Source organism: Chironomus tepperi, unplaced genomic scaffold, assembly GCF_022539635.2.
Source record: "Chironomus tepperi strain 1889 unplaced genomic scaffold, CSIRO-AGI_Ctep_v1 contig_137, whole genome shotgun sequence".
Classification (NCBI taxonomy): Eukaryota; Metazoa; Arthropoda; class Insecta; order Diptera; family Chironomidae; genus Chironomus; species Chironomus tepperi.
In genome coordinates, this window is record NW_027226259.1 from 1,304,709 (window position 1) to 1,328,561 (window position 23,853).

The window sequence follows — 23,853 nt, forward strand, 5'->3', positions numbered from 1 at the left end:
ACTATTATATTAATGGGGTCAGAGAACTAATTTGCTAAAATTTCATGTTGATAAAGTTTATGAAATTAAATTTTTGTGCGCTGTAAGCTAAAAATAATTAATGAATTTTTTGTGTGACTAAAAGTTTTATGCTGTTAGTGAAATTTGAGAATTATTAAGTGTAATTTTTCAAACAATTAACAAGTTTGTGTTTCGTGAGCTCAATTTGTTTGAAATTTTTTGTTATTCAACCTTTCAATCCCAACTCAATTAAAAGTTAGTCTACTCATATTTTCATAATTTTATCCAGAAGCTTTAACTTTATAATCGTTGAATCCTTAAAAATATTCACATCATAAATTCATTTAATAATTCTTAAACTAATTTGTCTCATTTCCATCTCCATTTAAAATATGTGTTATAAATTACAAACATGCACAACCAGAATACGCATTGTTTATATAACAAAACATAAAATAAAAAAATGATATTCGACTAATGAAATTTCATCCAAATTTATGAATGCTCATGCAGACACAGCTATGTGTGTGGGGAGATTGCATTTATATATATAGCTCAATAAGCGACTGCATATGCATCCATCATGAATTGTGAATATTAAATATCATGACATGCATAGCTAATGTAACACATAATGTGAAAATAAATAGACATAAACATAATTATAACATTAAACAGCATTTAGGGTCCCTTGGAAGAATTTCATTAGATTTATTGGCAGATTTTGAGTATTTTGTCTCTCAATAGCTGTCAATAATGAAATTTTTCCAGGGAACAGCAATTAACAGTGCGCACAGTGTGACTAAACTAAATGTGATCTAAATTAATGCCTCCATTAACATAACAAATAATTCAAGTGCTTAATAAAAAATTCCAAGAATAATAAAAATTTGTGTGAAATAAGCCCATCCCAGAGACATCAAGGCCTCATCATTATTATCTCTTTGTTTACTCACTCAATTTGGTGTGATGTGCACATTAAGTTCATTCTTCATGAAGACAACTTACAATCATATTAAAATATTGCATATATAATTCCATTTAATTGATGGAATGAATCGTTCATCGTCGAAAATTGCACACTTTCATGTAGCGCCGGCATCGCATGTGCTTCATTGAAAGTGCGCTCCAAAAATGTCATGCAACATAAAAAACAAAATAATAATATTTTGATACAATGAAAATGAAAAAAACCATCACAACCTTTTGAGTGAGCGAACAATTGATAAATGCTCATCAAGGCGAATTGAAGAGAAAACGGAGATGATGCCCGCAAGCAGCTTCTGTGAATGCATTTTGCTATGTGTGAGATTTATTGGATTAATTTTCTGTGGGAATTGAGTATGAATATAGCTATTGTGGAATTCCGAGTAAAGAGTTTATCATAACATGTGCAGTGCTATTTAATACATAATAACAAAATTAACTCATTTTCGGTGCTGGATGAGAAGCAACGAAACAACTAACAAAGCAAATTATTTGATCTCCAATTCAAATTCACTCGATTTTAATTCCGTTTTTTTCATGTCTTTTTATAGCTTAGTGAATCAAACCATGACTGATATAGAACCTGGAACAGTGCGACGAATCTTTCATGAAGCTTTAGCCGTCTGGTCAAAGAGTTCAAATTTAAATTTTCGTGAAGTCAACGATCCTAATGCTGATATACAAATTATGTTTGCCAAGTGAGTAATTTTTTCTGATTTTTTATGTAGAATCAGTTTGTCGGGCATGTCTCGATGTTTTTTTTTGGGAATTCAAATAAAGACAGCATCAAGATGCATCAAAAGAGCCTGAACAACTAAAAATTGGCAACGGGAGCAATACATAATCTACAAACTACCCGTAGCCTTCAATTAGCTGCTAAATATAGACTTAAGTCGTTCTGTAAAGAGCCCATCAAGCTGATTCGACAGAATAATGCGCTCCGTAATAACTCCCACATCCAACAGACATCTTCAACTCTTTCAAGTATTTTTAATGAAATTAAATTGAGGCAATTTGTGTGACGCAAAGTATAAATTACAGTTTGGTCATGGTGGTGCATATTTATAGGGATTGAAGCTCAATTTTTGCTCTTTTGTATTTTTAACCGAAAAAATATTTGCGTCATTCACCCAAAAAATGAGGGAATAATGAAATAAGAAGCCATACAACAGAAATAATTCCAATCAATGTTCAGTAATTTAAGCCTTTTTTTGCGCGGAAGACTCTGAAATATTTTTCTTCCACCTCATTCATTCATTCATTCCTTCATGTTACATTGATTCCCACACTTGAAAGGGTCGAAATAATGAATTGAAAATGAGAAGCATTAATACAAAGTCGAAGCATAAATGAGTCAAAAAGTCGAGGAATGAATAAATAAAAATACATAGAAGATTAAAATTTCGATGCTAAAAGAACTGACCCACATCTGTACATGAGCACATAAGCATTATGAAGAAGAAATATTGAAATTTTTTTTAAAAAAAAGATCAGATGAAATGATTTTGGGATAGGAAGAAGCACAAAACGACATTTTTTCATGATTGCATAACAAAAGTTCTTCTAAATTGCAATTATTCTCAGAACCTCGCGGAGTCTGTGAATTGTCATAAATTTATAGAAGATTATTTTGCGGAACATGACATAAGTGCTATTAATTTTGTGTATTTTATAGCCGATCTTGGAATCATGCTGACTTTTATTAATTATGCTCATCTGAATGCTTTGTATTTATTTCAATGTGAATGTTAATTAATATTGCTAGTCAAACTATCGATTAAAATTCATGTTTTTTTGTATCATTCGATGATTTTATGTTAGTTCCATAAATTTATCTATTTTATGGCATCCTCTAACCTCATTTTGGTATAAAGCTATATAAATTTTGCACGCGATTTTAATTTTGTTTTTGACTAATATGAAGCTAGTCTATTAGATTTCTACACATCTATTAGAACTAACTTGATTTTCACAAATAGAGTCATTATTTACGAGCTCAAAAGTTCAAAACTATCAAGTCGCAATTCTTAATTTGCATAATTATGTGAAATTAGAGCAGTTGTGCGTAACCTTTTATTATTCGCGGCACAACTAGGTTGTAAGCCTTGACCGAGTCAGTATACAGTCTATGGCTTACCTAAAAATCGTTGTGTACCGCAACAAAAAGGTTGTCCATCACTGAATTATAGAGACGCATAGTAATATTATATTTATGACTGAAAGGCATAAATACGAGATGTTCCAGAAATTCCCTTCCGTGTTTATAAACTAAAATTTTTATTGCTTTTCCATAAACTAAGTTCAATCGAGTCATCAACCTCTAATTAATCTATTAATACTATTTTTAATGCTAATTCCATTCGAGTATTTATGATATTTGCCGGTGAATTTAAATCCCATATTTCATCTTGTGTTTATCTCCGCTGTTTTGGACTCTAAAAATATTCAAATTCACACATCGCCATGACTCATGACGTCACATTATTTTCACGAAATTCCAATCCGCGATCTCTTCAAACTCGATATTTTGTTTTCTCATTCATTAATGAATCACGAACATCAAAATTTTTTCGAATGATGACTAAAAACTTAATGCGAATAAAATCCATGCCGTAATATGGATTTACATGAGAAAAGATTTGTGAAACTTTTATCTTACTTAATTATGGACACAAACAAAAAAGGTGTCAACAAAAAAGAGACTGATTTGAATTTTTCACAGATAGAACTTATTGCGACTTTTTGTCCATTTTGGATTGTTATTGCTCTATTCAGATCATTTTTTTAGGAGAATAGCTTAATAAATTTAATAGATACTTGATCTTGAATTTTGTGAGAATTTTTATGATCCAGATGTTCATGAATATTTTATTGGATGCAGTAGGATTTAACATTAAATCATTTCATTAAAGTCGTAAATTTCAGTTAGGCAATGCCAATGACTCAAAATAAATTCATCACACATGTACTTATCACATTCGGTTATTTTTGTAATTACGATGTCAATGATTTTCGAAGGAATATCCCCAACTGACTCATCCGACCAAAAAAATCATTTCTAGTCCGAGCGACACAAATCTCCTTTATTAGCACCAAATGGAAGCTGTCTTTGATTGACATGCATATGTCTGCCATAGGAACCTATATAGCTCATATGTGCCTTATATAAGAAAAGGTAAGTGGGGCCATGGAAGCTCTGTTGCGGAGCATTCTTCATGTGTGTAGTTCGGGCTAATACTTTTATCAAGAAAACGATTTCTACAAAATTAGTTAAAGATGAACAGAAGGAAGCAAAAAAAAAAACATAAAAGACAACTGTCTACATTGGAACTAACAAAAAAATGATCGATAAACAAAAGACACGCTTGGTCTGTTTGTCGTTGCTTAGCAGAACATGGTCTTTTCTTTTCATTTCCTTCTTCTTCTCTCTCGGAATCGATTAAATAAGATGTAGACGACGAGTTGAAGCTAATTCTATTTAAATAACTTGGCAAAAAATATAAATTAATTACTTTGAACGAATTAAAAAATATGAAAAGTTAATAGCATTAAATATGATTGTTTTAGAGAACAAAACAAATGATTTTGGTAATTCAGCTTATGGAATTTATTCAGAAGTAAGGAAATATTAAGTTCAAGGTCGAAAAGGTTGTGTTTTGTTATAGAAACTGAATTTGCGACTGCCTTTTGTTTGCTCAATTTTTTGTCACCTGGTGTGGCATGTGTAATTACTAAGAGCGCCTTAAGAAGTAAGTTAATTCACAAGTTTTAGGAGTGTCGAGGAATCTGTTAATGTGACTTGGAATTTTTTAAATGTAAATAAGCAGAACTGCCGTGTAATATAATTATCGAGGTGTCAAAAGATACTGATGTGGATTATACTGAGCTATGCTATCTCAGAACTATAAAACACATAACCTTGAATAACTGAGGAGATCAGGATATCTCAAATTAAATTTATAGTCTCGATTCCGTAATTAGAAGTTTCAAAATATAATAAAAGAAATTTATTTGACATAAATGAATTCGATCACAAATTTTTTATAGCCTGAATATCAGCATAAGTGATTCTTTTAACTACTTTTTGCTATATTTAGTCATTAGTCAGGTGAGAAATTAGCATATTGATATTTTACGATATCAAGTCATTTTGTTGTTGATTTTTCTGCAGACCACCAGGATTAGATCAATATGGACTTTAAATTATTGATAGACGTAACGTCAAGCTAATCTAATTTTATAGTCGGTCTCAGTGGTCGACAACCTGTGTTCTGCATCACAATATTGTGCCATTGAAAATGCCAAGAGCCATAAGCCGTGTGAATTTTCAATCGAGGCTAACCAGCAAAGCATGTCGCGAAAAACAAAAGGTTGACCACCACTGGTCTGTCGTGTTGGAATTAAAAATAAATTTTCAACTATACTACTAGTGTATAATTCGATGTATTCTATAATAAGACATTCTACGTTCAATTTTACAAGCTTTATTTCCCAAAATAAATCAATTCCTTTGAAATCTAAACTACGCAATGTTTTTGAATCATTCACGATTCACCTAGTTATTTACGTCGGAATAAGAATCGAAGAAGAAAGTAAGGTGAACGACAATTGTTATCCAAGTCATTATCAGCATTGTGCTTGATAAAAAATGATGTCAAAAATTTGATAGAAATACACTCAAAATACGCTTTAAAAATGACTAATAATTTATGATAGTGAAAAAACTTGCAAAAATTCCAATAAATACGCAACTTGACAATTATTAGTTCCCGACAGTGATGCATAAACTTTTATATTTTTCTGTGAAAACAAACAGCTAATTGGAATTAAATTATCGTCGAATTACTAATTAAATGAATTGACAAAAAGAGAGAAACAGTCGCACACATTGAAAAAAGGCAACGTCTTTATGAAACGTAAGAGAAGATGGAATGATGAATCAGCCATAATGAATATTCACGTGTTTGTAAAGATTCTGACAGATATGAAAGGTAATTCGGCGAATTTTCGGAAGTATTCGAAGAATGCAGCTAAGAAGATATTTTGGTTGGGGATTTACAGGTGATTAAGATAGCAATAAGCTATGATTTGTTGGGAATCAATCTTTGAATGTTGAGCTGTTAATTGCTTCTGTATTATTCAGCATCATTGTTTACACAATAATTAAAATGAGACAATGGATTTGCACCTTACTTGTTGAGGAAATACTGAAAACCTGAATAATAATAATAATAGTATTGAATTAACTTACGGAAGTTAATTAAAAGTAAAACAATGAGAGAAAGGAGGTCTTTGTGAATGTAATTCAATTCTGTTACAAAATTCAATGGCTTTTGCAGAACTGGATTTATTGCAGACATTTTTGTATGATGAATAATGGGAGTTAATAGAGCTTATTTATTGTATTGTGTAGCTGAAGAGAAATTTTTGTGGCATTACATGTTATGACAAATTGTTTAAGGAATGTCTCTAGCGGAATTAACTTGATTGCATTCGGAAGCTCTCGAATCTCATCGGAAATCCTGAAAATTGTTTAAAATTCAAGCAGCACAAGTGCAATAAAGAATCATTTCAGATTGTTAGTATTAAGTGCAATTCCTTTCCTTAAATATTTCAGCAAATTGTCACTTAACATTTTATTCATCTGTTACATTTCCCACAATGATACACAATGTAAAATTTTCTGCTACAAAATTTGAGACTGTAAGAGTTGTGAACAATGTAAAGTCATTAAGCATCCATAAAAAATCCCATTAGAATCTATGGTAACGGATATAAAACCCAAATACTTTTTAGTCATCATTGAAAGCTGCTCATGTAATTGAGAAAATTATTTCTTAGAAAAAGTAATGACCAGGGAATATTCATCTTGAATAGTTTGATACTTTTTTATTAGAAAATTCTCATTTGATCTCAATTTTTCTTATGAATGGAAGTAATGGAAATAATATGAATAAATTAAGAGTTATTGTCAGTTTGCAAACTTGCGTGGTTGTCGTTTAATTGAGATTTATTCAGGCTCCATTTTTCGACATTAATTTACTTCATTTGCAACAATAACAATTTTCAGAAATTTGATGAGCAATAAAACTTAATTAGTTGGATATTTGGATACTGTGTAAAATGATTTGGTTTTATATTGAAGCTTTTAAGTGATTTGGCATATATTACAGACACAATAATCATAATCATTGCTTATTACTGGAGTTCATCCAAACTACAGACCTGTAGACTGATGAGATACACCTGAAAACTACAGGACTGGGCATCTAATGTCCAGGATATGCAGGCTAGCCTTAGCTAGATTCTAATTATTCCTCAAATTCAATCAATTTTAATGTTTTCTCACCTGTTTCATCACATCCTTTAATGCCAACTCAATCACATTATCAAAAACTCGGTAATTTCCATCGACTAGACCTTATTAATTGGAAAAGCCGTGTAATGATCTCGTGATTCAATATGGAAAATATTGTAAATTAATTAATATTAATGAATGAATCAACCGACTGTACTACATTTTAATAATTCATTATTATGTGACTAGTGGGGATGAATTGCCGTCAATTAAAAATCTGCATTACTCTCGAGAAAATCTACAAACTTTATATAATCATCAAATTATGCACAATGAGTTTAGAATTTATCGTACAACGTCAATGACTTTTTGAATGACATTAATGAATGAGTATTTTCATCCACAGTGCGAACAGAAAACCATTATGATGAGATTACATGCTGAGAATCCATCGAAATTTCCTGTGGCTTTCTTCCACTCTTAGAAGTCGAGGATGAATTTCTGTTGGATATTGACTAAAAATTCTCTAAACCTAAACCATATTTATTAAAAATAATTTAAATCCATAATTTCTTTTCTCATTCCATTTCTACATCATCTACAATATTATTCTGTCGTCAACATTGAACATAATCATTATCATCATAAAATGTATACCAACAACAAACAATAATGTAATAAAATGTAAATATATGTATAAAAAAGGGGACATCATGGCGATGGCTATAATTTTGATGGGCCAGGAAATGTCTTGGCACATGCGTTCTACCCAGGCAGTCAGCGTGGCGGTGATGCTCACTTTGATGAAGAAGAAGATTGGCATCTAGATGATCGGACCATTGACTCTCATGGAACGAGTTTGAAGAATGTTGCGATTCATGAATTTGGTCACAGTTTGGGACTCGGTCATTCGTCTGTGAAGGGAGCTGTAATGTATCCGTGGTATCATGGATATCGTGGAGATGGAGATCTTCCGGAGGATGATACAATAGCAATACAACAATTATATGGAGCACGCGATGGAAAGCAATGGGGACCAAATCCTGGACGAAGACATTATTATACAACTCCAACACCCAGAACAACCCCTCGTACTACAACAACTACAACACGTCGATACTATCCTGATAGAAGAACTGAACCACCAAGAAGACCATCATATGAGATTCCAACACGCAATCCAAATAATCCACGTTATTATCCAGTAACTACAGCAACTACAACAACAACAACAAGGAGAACAACCCATCATCACCATAATCATCATCACAAAAAGCCAGATACATGCAATACATCATATGATGCCGTTACACTAATCAGAGGAGATATATTTATCTTCAAAGGACGGTACCTGTGGAGAATTGGCAATGACGGTCTTCTAAGTGGATATCCATATGAGATTACTAAGATGTGGAAAGACTTGCCACATGATATGACGCATGTAGATACAGTCTATGAGAATAAGAGAGGACAAATTGTTTTCTTTGTTGGTGAGTCAGCCAATTTCACTTAATTAATTTAATTCCAATATTTCCAATTGATTTGTCAACTGCATGACATGTCTATACAAAATATTATTAGCTGAATTTTTGAAATACATTGTAATTATTTTCAGGACAAGAAGTTTACGCCTTTGGAACAACGACGTTGTTGCCAGGCTTTCCAAAACCATTATCAGCATTAGGCTTGCCTGAAAACCTTAAAAAGATTGATGCAGCACTTGTTTGGGGTCACAATAACCGAACATACTTTTATAGCGGTAAGTATCCATTGTTTTCATACAATTTGTGTAAAGTTTAATGACTTGAATTACACTATGTGAATTAATTGATGGATATACTCAAGTTACTGTATTTTGATATAATATAAATTACACATACGATAAATAACCAGCCCTAAAATTATTGTTTATTCTATTCGACAGGAACAATGTATTGGCGATATGATGAAGATGAAATGCAAGTCGAGCTTGATTATCCACGTGATATGTCAATGTGGCGTGGAATCGGATACGATATCGATTCAGCTTTTCAATACAAAGATGGTAAGTGGCTATAAATAAAGCCCCCGAAAAAAAAATTGAATAACATGATATGGCGATGGAATTAATTTTGCTCGATGCTAGAATTGATTTACACGCGGGGCATTTTATGGAAGTACTTTATATTGTATGTCAACTTTCCACCCTCAAATTATATTGGTTTTTGAGATTAATGGGATTAAATGTGTCAGCTAGGCATCGACGACGACGATAATGCTGAGATTTGTGATGGGAATTTATTTGAAAATTAAGATGTGGACTAGGGGTTTCAATCCCGGGATCCCGCATCCCGGGATCCCGGGATCCCGGACGTTTTTCCGGTCCCAAAATCCCGGGATTGGAGAAGCTTCAATCCCGGGATTACGGGATTGAGAATTCATTTGATGTTGATACAAAAACTTCAAGTTTAAAGTCTAAAATTTTAAAAAAATTAAGAACCACACGTTTGAAAATCATGTCTAATAATAAAATATAGTAATTTTATCCACAATTTTAGAAGTTGAAGTTGAACATGAGGCTTTACAGTATCAAATAACAAAAATTGATTGAAACTTTTTTTAAAAATTCATATTAAATTGTTAATATTTTGAAAGGCCAGAAATTAAATTTATTTGTATGTAATTTCTTAAAATTCTGTTAAGGCGTACCAAAGATCTCAAAAATTTAGGCAAATTCTGTGTTAAATATGCTTTCTTGATATCGGGATTTCCCGGGGAATCCCGAAAAATCCCGAGATCCCGAAATTTCTATTCCCGATCCCAAAAATCTATCGAAATTGGGATTTTGAGAAAGCATAATATTGACATCTTGATTTCGGCTTTGAAATCACAAATCTTGGCAATTTTTTGTCATTAATTTGTTTTGTTAACTATTTAGAAGTGTGGCTGAAGTACGTCGGCATGAAATCGCAAATCGAATTAAAAACATGTCTTTTTTGTGTACTGGAAATGATTTTTTTCATCCTCAAAATTTCTAATAAAACTATTAGTATTACATTTGCACTTGAATTCGACTAAAAACTTGATATTTTTTTCATCATCCAATCCCGGGATTAATCCCGGGATCCCGGGATTGAGATTTCAAATCCCGTAATCCCGGGATTGAGATTTTGTCCCGGGATTGAAACCCCTAATGTGGACATAAATTTTGATGGGAAACTTGAGAAGATGGGTAATTTTGTCATTAAATCCTGAGATTAAATTGTATCTAAAAATTTATGGCTCTGTCCTCTTAATTGCTGTTTATTATTTACTTTTATGCTAAGAAAATATGATGCAGAATTATTTTTTAATAAAAAAAGTAATGTTAAGCACAAGCTGCTTGTATGGCATCAAAAACTCCCTCTACTTCCATAAAATAACGAGCATTCTCTATAAATAATCAAATATCGATTTTTAACTCAATTTTTTCTTCCATTTTTTCATCAAAAAACATGTTTTGATCTCATCGACATCCCACACTTGCCACATTCCTTCCCGAAATCTGCACATGAAAAAATTTCCATACGACATCAACAGGAAAGACATATTTCTTTAAAGGCAAGGGATATTGGCAATTTGACGATATGAGAATGCGAACATCACATGAATATCCTAAGCAATCAGCGGCAAGATGGATGGGCTGTAAGACAGCAAAACAGGAACATTGGTCGACATTTAATGAAAAACTTTTTGAAGAAGTCGGTGACGTAGATGAGAAAAGTGATGGTGATAATGGCCGTGAGATTGAAGTATCTTCCACAACTTCCACATTAGGTTTAGTAAATAAAGTTCTTATAATTTCATTAGTCACATTATGTAGTTTAATTAATCAATTTAAGATGACTTAAGTGTGGTGAAAATTCTTCCATAATTAATAAAAATTTATCAAAATTTTTCCGAACGTTCCAAAAAGAAATCAATTAAAATTGATTGAGTCACATCGTGGAACACGGTGTGAAAAAATGATTTTTTTCTTAGTTAGAATAAATAAATGATTTTTGAATAATTTTTAAAGATGAAAGTTTTAATTCAGCTTGAAGATTATTTTAGTGCCATTAAATGATCTGATTAAGTATTTATTTGTGAAATCTAATGTTTTATATCAAAGATTTTTCTATAATTGAATTTTAGTATTTTTAATTAGGACAAAGTAAAAGAAAATAGAGAATATGAGAAACTTTAATACTGCCACATCTGAGCTGAACATTGATGCAAGAATTAACTTTGTACTTTCTGGAGACGTTGGTGCAGTCAATAAATAGATTTTTTAAAAACTTTCCAGCAAATGGCTTCAGTGTTGCCTTCAGAAACAATTTTGTATGAATTAAATCATTAGCAATAAATTCAAACTCAATAATTTAATTATTTAGGAATTAACGGTTAAAATATATTTGAAAATTAATGTCCAAATTATTTGAAAAAATTTGATAGAAATAACCGTTAAAAGATATTTGAAAAATAACCGTCAAAAAATATTTGAAATCGAATGTATGAAAAATTCAAAAAGATGCGGTTAACAATTCAAAATTAAACGGTCAAAATAATTTGGAAACTGATAAGAAAATTCAGTTTTTGTGAAATGTCCAGCTCGGAATCAAATTCTCACAGTGAAATTTATGAGCGTACATAGAAACTAAATTGCATTGCAATATTTTTACCAATTTACAATCATTTTTGTGTATTAAATTAAAATGATTGATAAGTTTTAAATAATTCACAATTCCCAGCTCTCCGATCATCACTTAAGAACTATTCATCACATTTTTAACTCCCAACATAAATTAAAACTTTAAACACTCAAAAAAAAATTTGTTCCCGCTTTCATTTCTTGTAAATTATTGTGACAATGTTTATAATAAACATGTGAAAGAATGCACATAATTTTTTTTATACATTTACCAATTATAATATGAGATGAAATTATCTTTATATACATACATATACATACATTTACATTGCTTACTGTGATAAATTATTAAAAATAATTTTTCATTTCTTTTTGACTTATTTTTAAAAGATGAAAATTTAAATTTTTAAGAATAGAAAAGAAGCAGAAATAAAAGAGAAAAATATGAAAAATCAAAATTTATCGCTGATGTTAAATTATTATGAATTATGAAACTGATTTCATCAGAAATCGCCACTGTTGTATTATTTTTCAGATTATTAATTTTCTAGTTAAAAACGTAATTTTAAACTTTTCAGATTTTAATCAATTCCATATGTTTTACTGTTGGATGTGATATGAAGATCTAAAGCTAAGTTAGAGACTGATAATCTACAAGTTCATCGGTATGAAAACTGTTCCTTACTGCACAATACTATTTAAAACTTTTTGTTTTATTTCTTTGTTCCCGAATTGTAATTTTTTGCCAAAATTCTTGAAGTTCAAACATTGAACTTTCATTTAAATTTTGAACTTCCGTTACTTTTTGAGTTCTGAATTTCCGTCAATTTTGTTGTAATTACACGCTTTTATTTTTTCTTTGCTTTTAATTTCAATTTTCAACCTAAGATTTGGAAGAATTGGGCACATTAAAATTGATAGACTATGTACTGAGTGTTTCTTAACTGCCGGACTCCCAACATACGTCATTTTCCAATGAATCATTCACCTCAATTGACAGTCACATCTACATGACAATCACAATTCAGTAATCATTGAATCCTTTCAATTTTAAATCAGATTTTTCAACACAAATAAAAATAAAATCACAATTAAGGATATCCAATTCGAAAATCTCATTGTCATAATAAACATACTGCTTGCCATCCCCCAAAATGTTGTCCAATAAATGTCATCGATATAAAGTTCATTAATCGGCTAAAAGAAGCCAATCGATAGCATACAGCACAACAAAAATATGAAATAAAGCCTCTCAAAAACATCAAAAACACATGTCTATTTAATTAATGACGTTAATTGGTTTCTTTATTTGTACAGCAACTGTTTCAGTTTATTTTTCGTTTAAATGAAACTTTTTTTTGTTGGACTCGATAGTTGCTCCTCATTGCGAATGCAGAAAAATGTTAAATTTTTAATAAGTCTTCAATTGAGTTGTGGAAATTGGGCTACAAAAAAGAAAAAGTTAATGAAAATGTGTTGAATTATTTTTTGAGCATTGTAGTTAAATATTAATAAGGTTTTTGTTAAATATAATTTTTAAAGGATATTCTCATTCACAATAGCATTTAATTGAATGTTGGTGAATTTGCGAGAATGAACAACAGGGAAAAGCTTGACTTACAATTTTATACTGGGGTATACTGGTCAATATAGATTATAGACCGATGAATATTTAATCAAATGTCTAACTACATCCAAAAACTATTTCCACGTTCCCCACTGCTCATTATAATTGATTCCCTTTGATTCCTACTTACATATTCAAATCAATGTCTTTTCATGAATTCAGCTGCATCGCATGGCTTGTCTTCAACAGACTTTTCTGGTTCGTCATCACACTTTTTTAATCCATTAACATTTCCCAGTAAATATGTCATTAAAAATGCAAATATCGCAACATAGAATTCGAATAATTTCATTTTGATGAAGATGACGTCTGTAATGCCTTATTGAGTACACGTTTGATTAAAGACTGATGAGTTTAAACTATAGGATGATCAACAAGTTTGTTTTATCAGGTGTTTTTATGATACATGCTGAACTGAAGGTTTCTAAGAAAATTGTAAAAAATTAGATATTTTAATGGATGAATATATTTGAGAATGATTAGCAAGCCACATTTTTGAAGATGTGAAGATTTAGATACGATTTAGACTTTAAAGTATCAAAGACTGTCGAAAATTTAAAAACAATTAATTTTTAATGTTTTACAAAACTTAACCCTCAAAATATTTTTGAAAAATTAGGACTCAACTGGAAATTTTCAAATTTTTATTGACCGTTATGAGATTTTAATGAATTTTTGCGAATTTCAAAGATTTACCATCTAGTTCTGAAAATTAACATCAATCTATGTCAACAACTTATAAAAATAATTAAAATTATATTAATCAGTCTTTGTAATCTCCTTAAAATAGATAGAAATCTAGTTTTATTCACTTTTCCACAAGACATCCAGTCAAATAACAAATTAGTACAATTGTCTCTTTAGTACATGCTAAAACAATAATAAAAACAAGAGACAGAGATAGAAGATTCTTTAAAAGTAAGGGAGAAAGGAACTAAAAGATTTTTATTTTCAAAAATAAGAAGTCAATCAAAACATCTGAGATAATGACGACGATGGAGGAATTTGCTTTATGTTGGAATAATTTTACTGATAATATAGCAAGTGGATTCTCGTCTCTGTTGTATCGTGGCGATCTATGTGATGTGACGCTAGGTAATTAAATTTAATGATAATGGTTCGACATTTTTTCACAAAATGGTTTTACTTTAAATACTTTTTAGCCGTCGATGGGAAGCTACTTAAAGCACATAAAATTGTGTTATCAATATGCAGTCCGTACTTTCAAAAGATGTTTATTGAAAATCCTTGCCAGCATCCGATTATAATTTTAAAAGATATGAGTGCAAAATTGGTGTCTAATTTACTAGAATTTATGTATCAAGGATCTGTGAATGTGAAACAGGTTGAGTTACAGGCATTTATGAAGATTGCAGAGACACTCCAAATTAAAGGACTTACCACAAGCTCGAAAAAGTCAAAAATTGAAAATAGCTCGAATACAAAACCTGAAGAATCAGAAAGTAGCACTGGTAATATTCAGTATGCATCATATCAAGTAAAATATCTAATAAGTAATTTTTTTAGCCACAAAACGATCACTTGATTCCGAAGAAACTTCTGAATCGAAACCAAAAAGTCAAAAAACGGAACCGCCTGATGAAGATGTTCAAGACCTAACAAATGATGATGATATTGAGGCACAAAGCAATGAAGATTTACTTATGGCAGTTCCAGAAATTTCAATGATTGAATCTCGAATGGATACAAATAGTACAAAATCGCGAGAATCTACAGATGGACAGAATTCATCTACAAGCTTGCGTATTTCCAGTAGTCATACATTAAATGTGTTCAGTCCATTTGAGTATCAAAATGAGACCATACAATTAATGGAATCATCGAATAAGCCAAACTCAATACTTGACATTCCAATTAGTTCTGCGTCTAGTTCCAATATTACTATGCTATCATCCACAAGCTTACTTCACGGCAATTGTATATTTAATAGAAATAATACAGTGGCAACACAGCAAGGCTTAAAAACTTACTGGCTATGTAAAAGTTACAGAATCTCAATGTGTAAGGCACGATGCATAACACATCAAGGAAAAGTTATATCTGCAACAGGCGTTCACAATCACTTGCCACATATGAGTTCAAAACAGGATATTCCGCCTGGACATACACCAAACATTTGCAATCCACAAATGAGTGAGTTTAGTTCCATGCCATCAGGATCATCTTCATCGTCATCACATAATCTACATAACAATCCAGCCCAACAGTTAATGATGCCACAAGCTTATCATCCATACATGCATCATGGAATATCACAGCAGCAGCATGAGAATCATCATCAGGAACAAAACTTAAGGCTACAAAATATGCAAATGTCACCGCAAACAAGTCATGAAAACAAAATGAACTTTAATCCTCCAGAAAGTGGCAGTTTGCCGACATCACAGCTGAAATTTGAGCACATTTAGTCAAATTAAAATGTTTATGGCATTTAGGATATTCATCCTTATTTTAAGTCGCTTTAAGTGTTGAGTGCAGAGTTTTTTCATTATTATAAAGGAATTGGAAGTGAGATTAATGATAGAATTTCAAATGTATAGTAATAAAGTTCTTTCATTGACCTCAGCCTTCCTCAACTATGAGTCGATTGTAATTTTAGACTATGACAACAAATTATACGTACAGCTACTATTAAAGATTTATGACTATAAAAAATTTATTGAATTTATTCAAACAGCTTTGAACAAAAGTTTGGGTATTAAGAATTTTGTACTTAGCTATTTGGAACTGAATATGTTATAAATTTATTTAATGTTTATAGGAGATCAAATTCATTGATTATGGATATACATGTGATTCTTAAGATGGAGTTTCTCATAAAATTTCTTATCGCAGTGCGGACATTCATGCAAAGTATTATTGTGAAACATTGATATGTGCTTATCAAGTTGGAATTGAGAGCTGCAAACTTTGTTACACTCTTGATATTCACAGGCAAATTTTGGATGGTATCGATTCATGTGCTGCTCTAGGGAGTCAAGATTCGGACAGATTTTTTCACATTCCTGGCACATAAATTCGAATTCTTGATTTATTTGTTCTTTAAGTACTTCCTGGTATAATTTCCGTTTCTTCTTTTCGAGTTGTCGTGGTACGTGAAACACTTTTTTGACTGGTTCTGGTTCCTTTTTAGGAAGACAATAATGCAGAAATTCGGGTTTTACTATATCCTCTAATTTCAGTTCTTCTTCCTCGTCATCTGATGGTTCTTGCACAAATTCTTCCTCAATTTCCTCTTCTTGGTGCTCTTCCACAATAATTTGGTCGTAATCTTCTTCCCTTTGCTCAATCTCTTCATATTCAATGACATTATTCTCTTCCTCTGTTTCTATATTTTCAGCATTTATCAGCATTTGTTCCAATTTCTGATGATTTTCAATGTATTTTGTCCTATATGATGAATAATTTGTTAAAATCTCATAACAGTCATAACAGATGTACGATGCCAATAAATTAGATGCAGTAAGCTAAAATATTAAAGAAAATTAACATCCAGCTATGGAAAATTCATTAATTAATGCTTACATTTAGTTGTGTCATTTCAAAAAACTTCATTTCAATAATATTGTCGATTTCCACTTTTGCTAGTGTAATATCCTCCAAACAACAGCGACATCTCTCCAAATAACAGTCTATCTGCTCGTCCATAATTGTTAATATGCTTTAAACTGGCTGTATTTGATTAAAATGAGAGGAATTAGAAATATTCTTGTTGATCAATTTCCAAACATAAACAAAATTCTGTTTACATTTCTCGCTTGCAACAAGGGTGTGTGTTTAAATTTTAAAAAGCGGTTATTTTTGTGGAGGAAATAATTAAAATTAATGTACAATTGAATTGCGAATAAGTTTGAAATAGTAGTAATTGTTCATAAAATAATGAATTATCTTAAGAAGTCATAATATTAAGAGATAAAGTAGAAATTAAAATAATCAAAAGTTGTAAAAATTTGGGTCTTAAAATCATAAATTTCAAATTTGAAAATAACGGAAATAATGAAAAATTTATCTTACAATCTCAAAGACTAACCCAAATAATACATCCATTCATTAAATTACGCAATAAATAAAATGCGATCTACTTAGAGATAATTTATTGATTATTAATTTAAAGTTGACAGAAGAATAAAAATCGATTAACTTTCAATCATAAAATAAAATCAAAACATGCCTGCCAACATTATTGTCCAAATTCACATAACAAATTGAACTCGTGAAAGTATATCAAAACAACCGATCACAATATTTATTAGAGATCTTATCATTGCATCATTCATTTAAAGAAAATTAATTAATTTAACGAGCAATACATAATAATCGACTCAAGATCATATCAACATTTCAGACATTTAATAAGTCTAAACATTCTCCCTAATTTCATAAAAGCTTTATCGTATTACAGACAAAAATTCCAACTTTGAGAGGAGATAAATGTATGAAAGACAAGTTGGTTTCGCACATGATTTAATTAATTAACGACATATTGCAATTGCAAAGTCGCTAAATAACCATAGCAAATGTAAGAAAATTCAAGTTCGACTGTCCATTGTGGATTTAAGATTTATGCGCACTTTGGTGCTTGAATACTAAGATTTATAGACTAGATTGTCTTGCTTAGTGACACTGACCTCATTCTTAAGATCCAGTTGGAAGAAATTAAATGAATTTATGTTTCCTGAAGATTTAAGCTTCATGATTGCACGAAGAATTGGAATCAAAGACAATTATCCACTCCAAGACTTGTCCATATAAAAATTTAGCTAAAAAATGAAATAAAATTAATTTAATAATTTTTTAAAAGCAATGTACATTCCAAAATACTTAATGTTGTTTCCATTTTCCTTCTGCACCTGTCATTAGTCTAGTTGTCGCTGATATTTCTCAACTTTTGTGCGTTGACTTTGAGCATAAATTAAATACAAGCTGAACATTCACGGTGGTGTAGACTCATTAAATGTCTTTTAATATCATTAAACGGCAACAAAAATATTTGAATTTTTTTTAATAAATCGAAAGCAAGCTACGTAGATTTATTAATTACAGGCCAATATGACTAAGCACCCATGTCGGTGAATGTTGATATACTTATTTAAATTAATCAAATACTTGGGGTCAAGTACGATGCATTAAATATGATGTTTGTGCACTTTATTAATTGATATTTTGCTCGAATTAAGTGTCATTAGGATTTTGTCTTTGGTGCTGACGCTATGGATTAATCTTAACTGTGTATTGTCAATCTATAAATTATAAATCGATTATATTAATTGAAGATCCTTAAATTCAACATTTAATCTCATTGGATCTTAAATAATCAATTTGTATCCAAACAATTTATACACATATCTTCAAAAATGCTAATCCAGCTATTCTGGATCTTATTAAAACCCATGAAATGCGATATTCAACAAAGCATTAGCAGATAAAGAGAATGTTAAGAACATAAATGGTCATTTCAATATTGAGGTCACAACACGCACGTGTTAATTGACTACGCTGCTTTATATGACTTAATTGTTAGATCCACTATGGCGAAAATCCGATTAGACACTCAACATGCCAATATTCAATTAAAATGCAAAATAAATTTCCACCTTAATATTTTTTAAAGGCGTCAAGTATTGAGAATTTTCTGCATAAATTGATGGAAAATTCACTTTAATTTTCCACAGGCTAGTAACAATGATAAATCGATATTTACTTGGTGTGAAGTGCGTCGAAGATACCATCATACAGACATTCATATGCCCAATTGATGGAGTCCCAATTGATGGATTCCTGAAATTTTTCATACACATTATTCTCCAAATACAGATTGATCTCCTAAATTTGCATCTTACAACGTGCGTACAGCATAAATGTAACTTTGAAGCATTTCCATGATTAGTTCATTTCTTCTCAGCTTTAGTTCACTTTTCATCTTAGAACTGTTTACTTCACAGTTGAAATTAAGTGGCAAATATGAATATTTGCGAGAAATTTTTAAAAGATTTTAGAGAAAATAGTTTATCGGGATGGAAGGCTGAGTGTAAGTGTTGGAAATATCGTATAGGGTTCAAAAATAATAAACTTGACTTTTGTAGTGACATCAACATTCGCGGACTTTAAAACAGAAAAAGTGTACGGCAATTCTTACGATTTCGGTGATTTTGATAAATGCATAAATTTTGGATTAGATGAAAATGAAGGAATTCAAGGAAAATATTGCTCAGTTCAATATTATTCAACAGCTCAAGATACAATATCAGTCATGCCTAAATCAAGCTTTTTCAATCAAGGCTGGCAACATTTAGACTCAAGATTTGGTGGTGCTGTTTGTATTCCATCAACCTGTAATGCTAATACTTTTGTTCCTCAATTGATGGAACTTATTCTAAATGGCACAAAGTACGTTATGTCTTCTGACTACGATCAAGATGAATTTTGTCAAGTAAAGAAGCACTTCCTGATGACAACTTCTGGATTTTTTGGAATGTCAGTAATTTAAATTCCCAATTATTTTCATGTTATCAAAATTCTCTCAGATCTTTCGTACTTTTCTTCATTATTTTAGCTATTGTAAGCACTATCAAAAGCTATCGGAATCCAGAATCAATCTATTTATCATTTTCTCTGACTAGAAACCTTAAAAATTTAATCTATGATGAAAATAATGATGATACCATTGCATATTTACGAGGAATCAAGACAATATCCCATTACGTTACTGCTTTTATTCATATGATACTTGCTAGTCTTTATATACCAACAAATAATTCACAAAATATTCTTGCATATCATCAAGGAGAATATGAAATGGTTATATCACAAGGTCCAGCCGGAACAACATTTTGTCAAATGATAACAAGCTTCTTATTGACGAGAGCACTTTGGAAATTGTTGGAACTAAAAAGACTAAACATTCCAATGATGTACATTTATCGATATTTAAGAATTGTTCCATTATTATTTTTCGTAATGGTTGTTGAGAGATTTATCATGCAAGGTTGGGTATCAGAATTTGTTGAAGCACCATATTTCTTTCCCAATCAATTTACGAAAGCATATAAATTATATTGGCTTCCATTGCTTCAAATTCAAAACTATTTTGTTGACCTCAAAGAGACTGTAAGTGATTTCGAGCAACACAAATGGAAAAGGCCTCAAAACGAAAACTTTAGGATATAGACATCGATCCTTTACGTCGTCAAGCATACGTACATTCATTAATGACATTCATATGCTCGCCAAATGTAGCATGATTCTAATATTTGTATTCGTGACGGAGCTTTTGAGAAGTGATGAAACTTTAAAGGAGTCGGAATAGAGCCATAAAGTAATCACAACAGAGACTTTTCCATTTGTGTCGATCGAGATTCTCCTGCTTAATTTAATTGAAATTTCATAAAATAACGAATCTCTTAAATTTTTAGTTCTTGCTACCATCATATTATTTTGCTGTGGACTTTCATTTGTTTATGCTTACACCATTTGTTGTGTTCCTTTTATGGAAATGGAGGAGGTCAAGTTATATTGTTTTTTTATCGCTTCTTGTGATTGCATATGGCATCAATTACTCATATATTATTGGGAATAAAGAATATTTTCAAAATATGAAGTAGTAAGTATTTCGTACAGGAGGTATTAAGGTCCTAGTACAGTACTCTCAAACTATATGTCGCGACATATTAGTCGCGACATGTCACCCTCGAAATAGTTTGAGAAACACTGTCCTAATATACAACTGTTTGGTCTTGATAACTTCTTTACAATTCCTAAATGGAATGTTTGAATGATATAATGTCCTGATCTATTTTTAGTCTTTCATATGAGGAGAAAACTTTATCAAGATACATTCAAGAAACTCAATTCGCGTTACCTGGATGGATTTTTGGAATGATGTTTGGATACCTCACTATTACAGTTAAAGTTATTAACATTGACAGGGTATATTCGTATTTCTTGAGCTGACAGGTTTATGGTGGACTAGCAGTATGTCTAGTGAAGACTAATCGCATTTAGTGAAGACTAATTGCTCTTGGATGACATACAGTTAGTCCGATATAAAGTTGACACTCATTATTGCCCTTTATTGCATTCAATCTTAAGCTAATTAAGCCTTTCTTTAAATTTTGCAGAACAAAAAACTATTTTTATGGACAACACCATTCTTCCTAACATTAATATGGCTCCTACGTGTAAAAGTCCCATTTCTCAAAGAATACGTAGTTTACTTATCAACACTTGACAAATTCTATCATTCAGTGATATTCACGATGGTTCTATTCCTATGTCATTATGGTTCACAAGATTTAGTTACAAAATTTCTATCGCTTCGATTTTGGGTGTCATTTAGTCGACTTGGATTATCTGTAATGGTTGCTCATATGGTGGTTTATCGATGGATGTTGATAACGCGCAAAGAACTTATTGACTATAATTTGTACACAATTGTAATCTCAAATTACTTTATAAAATGTTCTGACATTAATTCGTCAATCTTCCATTCTAGACTGTGCATTATCTCTATGGAATGACAGCATCTTTGGCCTATGCATTGATACTGAACTTGCTCATTGAACAACCGATTATTAATCTCTTTAAATTTTATTTTAGAGCTTCCAGGCAGTAGAAGAAAGATTTGTGATAATTTACTCAATTTTTGTAGAATTTTCTTTAAAGTCTTTAATCTTGTGAAAAATAAAAAAGTAAAATTTCTTGATACTTATTATAATTAAAATAAAATATCAAATAAATATTTATATATCTATATATATGAAAATTTGCCATCATTCGAATATGAATTAATATGTCTTAATGGCACAACGGTTATAGTTAATGTTATTGTAACAAAAGGTTCGTGTTTGTCTGTTCGGCTGACGATAAAAACTTTTTATCTAGACATCGTAGAGAGCTCGGAATGGTTTTAAAAGATCAGTTCCATAAAGTTATTGCGGCCACGGGCATTTAAAAGTTTCAAATCAACGCATAAATGCTATAATTAACCATTTTTCATTTTCATATACAACAACAACAAAAACAACAACTCGTTTTTTCATTGTTTTACAGTGTTCTTCAGTGTTTTTCGATGTTTTAACAGTGTTTATTGAACAAAGTTTAAATTTGTTGTAACCGTTTTGTGGTTTGAATTTTAAAAATCCGTTAAATGACGAAATTCTCAAAAATCTAGTATGATGACTTGGAATTTACTGGATCTTGTTTTGTGGGTCTGAAAGTGCTCTGGATCCAACTGGATCTTTGAATTTGAAGGTCTGTAAGCTTTTGAAAAAGATCTGGATCTTTTTGTATCTTATTTTTTTAAAAGGAAAATTGATCTAATCTGCTGATCGCTTGGTTCCTTGATCAATAACACGAGGAATTATGTAATTTATTAAATTTAAAATTTAACATCTGTACCTAAATAAATTTTTGTAATACATCATTTATTTTATAATTTACAGATAGGATGAATTGATTTACTAGTTTTTACATCAAAAAGTGCACTATTTTCGCAATTTTATCATGACCATGTGGCATATACTGCTTCACTTCAGCATATGATAGATGGTTCAAAAATGGTACCAGAGCATATGTGTTTGCAAGATTTTTGTTGCTGCTCACGGTGTCGGTCAATAAAATTTCTAAATATGGCACTAGTTCCTCATTCCCAAATGTTCCTTTCGGTGAATATAAAAATTTATTTTTGAACCAGTCCTATAATGCTGCTGCTGTGGAAGACGTTCCGGTCATTAATGTGTGCTAGATTATGTCACAAGGAAAAGTATCATAAAATTCAAACACATCATAAAACCTTGTCAATAATCTTCCGCAGCTCAAACGAACTGGTTATTGTTTTTCGATTGCTTTTAGAATACCAGGCAATGCAATAAAACTAAACGGTTTACCTGTAATAAGCACATTTGATATTAATGAAGCAAATTTATTATTTTCAATTAACTATCTAAAAAATCATTTAAAATCTCAAATTAAATGTTTTGTCCACAGAATAGCATTTCATCTACACCAGTCATTAATCCATTTAGTAATGTCTATGATATATAATCTTAAGATCTCTAAAACGACTTCCAAAAAAATTCAAAATGCAAATGAGTCAGAACCGCGTCAGCTAACTGGGTATGACTAATACCACGCCGAATATGCTCTTTCTTCTTGTTTTTCATTTTAATTCAGCCTTCAAACTTTGCATGCGGTCTCTCGCATTGTGTGCTGTACTTACCAACAACTTTGTTGTCAATTGATATATGCGAAAATTTATGAAATGTGTGAGCAAAA

The 23,853-nt window shown here is 31.0% G+C and overlaps 4 protein-coding genes and 1 long non-coding RNA gene across 5 annotated transcripts in view; 3 read left to right on the forward strand and 2 right to left on the reverse strand.

Moving 5' to 3' along the window:
- Positions 1-12,273, forward strand: part of LOC139087737 (matrix metalloproteinase-2-like) — a 34,753-nt gene extending 22,480 nt beyond the window's left edge. The window contains exons 4-8 of the mRNA XM_070636640.1: positions 1,539-1,685; positions 7,991-8,775; positions 8,901-9,044; positions 9,210-9,329; positions 10,844-12,273. Of these exons, the coding sequence (XP_070492741.1) occupies positions 1,539-1,685; positions 7,991-8,775; positions 8,901-9,044; positions 9,210-9,329; positions 10,844-11,154 (1,507 nt within the window). The 3' untranslated portion in view covers positions 11,155-12,273. The remainder of the gene's footprint in view (positions 1-1,538; positions 1,686-7,990; positions 8,776-8,900; positions 9,045-9,209; positions 9,330-10,843) is intronic.
- A 938-nt stretch (positions 12,274-13,211) lies between these two features.
- Positions 13,212-14,061, reverse strand: LOC139087738 (uncharacterized). The gene is made up of 2 exons (XR_011544154.1): positions 13,691-14,061; positions 13,212-13,378 (listed from the first exon to the last, which is right to left on the reverse strand). It is a non-coding gene; the product is annotated as an uncharacterized lncRNA (long non-coding RNA).
- Positions 14,062-14,398: 337 nt separating this feature from the next.
- LOC139087770 (protein bric-a-brac 2-like) lies at positions 14,399-16,230 on the forward strand. Its single transcript, XM_070636674.1, has 3 exons — positions 14,399-14,655; positions 14,724-15,032; positions 15,088-16,230. The coding sequence occupies exons 1-3, from the start codon at positions 14,547-14,549 to the stop codon at positions 15,987-15,989; spliced, it is 1,320 nt and encodes a 439-aa protein (XP_070492775.1). The 5' UTR covers positions 14,399-14,546; the 3' UTR covers positions 15,990-16,230.
- A 122-nt stretch (positions 16,231-16,352) lies between these two features.
- Positions 16,353-17,229, reverse strand: LOC139087913 (serendipity locus protein delta-like). The gene is made up of 2 exons (XM_070636883.1): positions 17,107-17,229; positions 16,353-17,048 (listed from the first exon to the last, which is right to left on the reverse strand). Exons 1-2 carry the CDS (start codon positions 17,227-17,229, stop codon positions 16,353-16,355), a joined length of 819 nt encoding a protein of 272 aa, XP_070492984.1.
- Positions 17,230-19,542: 2,313 nt separating this feature from the next.
- On the forward strand, positions 19,543-23,622 carry LOC139087914 (uncharacterized). Its single transcript, XM_070636884.1, has 6 exons — positions 19,543-19,609; positions 19,665-20,055; positions 20,106-20,688; positions 20,994-21,181; positions 21,381-21,507; positions 23,566-23,622. Exons 1-6 carry the CDS (start codon positions 19,543-19,545, stop codon positions 23,620-23,622), a joined length of 1,413 nt encoding a protein of 470 aa, XP_070492985.1.
- Positions 23,623-23,853: the final 231 nt, after the last annotated feature.

Bases quoted from the DNA above. Each gene is read 5' to 3' on its own strand.
- LOC139087914 (XM_070636884.1), top strand. From the start codon at position 19,543: ATGAATATTTGCGAGAAATTTTTAAAAGATTTTAGAGAAAATAGTTTA. The intron at 20,056-20,105 runs GTCAGTAATTTA...AAATTCTCTCAG, and splicing joins ACTTCTGGATTTTTTGGAAT to ATCTTTCGTACTTTTCTTCA. The intron at 20,689-20,993 runs GTAAGTGATTTC...TTAAATTTTTAG, and splicing joins TTGTTGACCTCAAAGAGACT to TTCTTGCTACCATCATATTA.
- LOC139087913 (XM_070636883.1), bottom strand. From the start codon at position 17,229: ATGGACGAGCAGATAGACTGTTATTTGGAGAGATGTCGCTGTTGTTTG. The intron at 17,049-17,106 runs GTAAGCATTAAT...TTAATATTTTAG, and splicing joins TTGAAATGACACAACTAAAT to CTTACTGCATCTAATTTATT.
- LOC139087770 (XM_070636674.1), top strand. From the start codon at position 14,547: ATGACGACGATGGAGGAATTTGCTTTATGTTGGAATAATTTTACTGAT. The intron at 14,656-14,723 runs GTAATTAAATTT...AATACTTTTTAG, and splicing joins TCTATGTGATGTGACGCTAG to CCGTCGATGGGAAGCTACTT. The intron at 15,033-15,087 runs GTAATATTCAGT...TAATTTTTTTAG, and splicing joins AGAATCAGAAAGTAGCACTG to CCACAAAACGATCACTTGAT.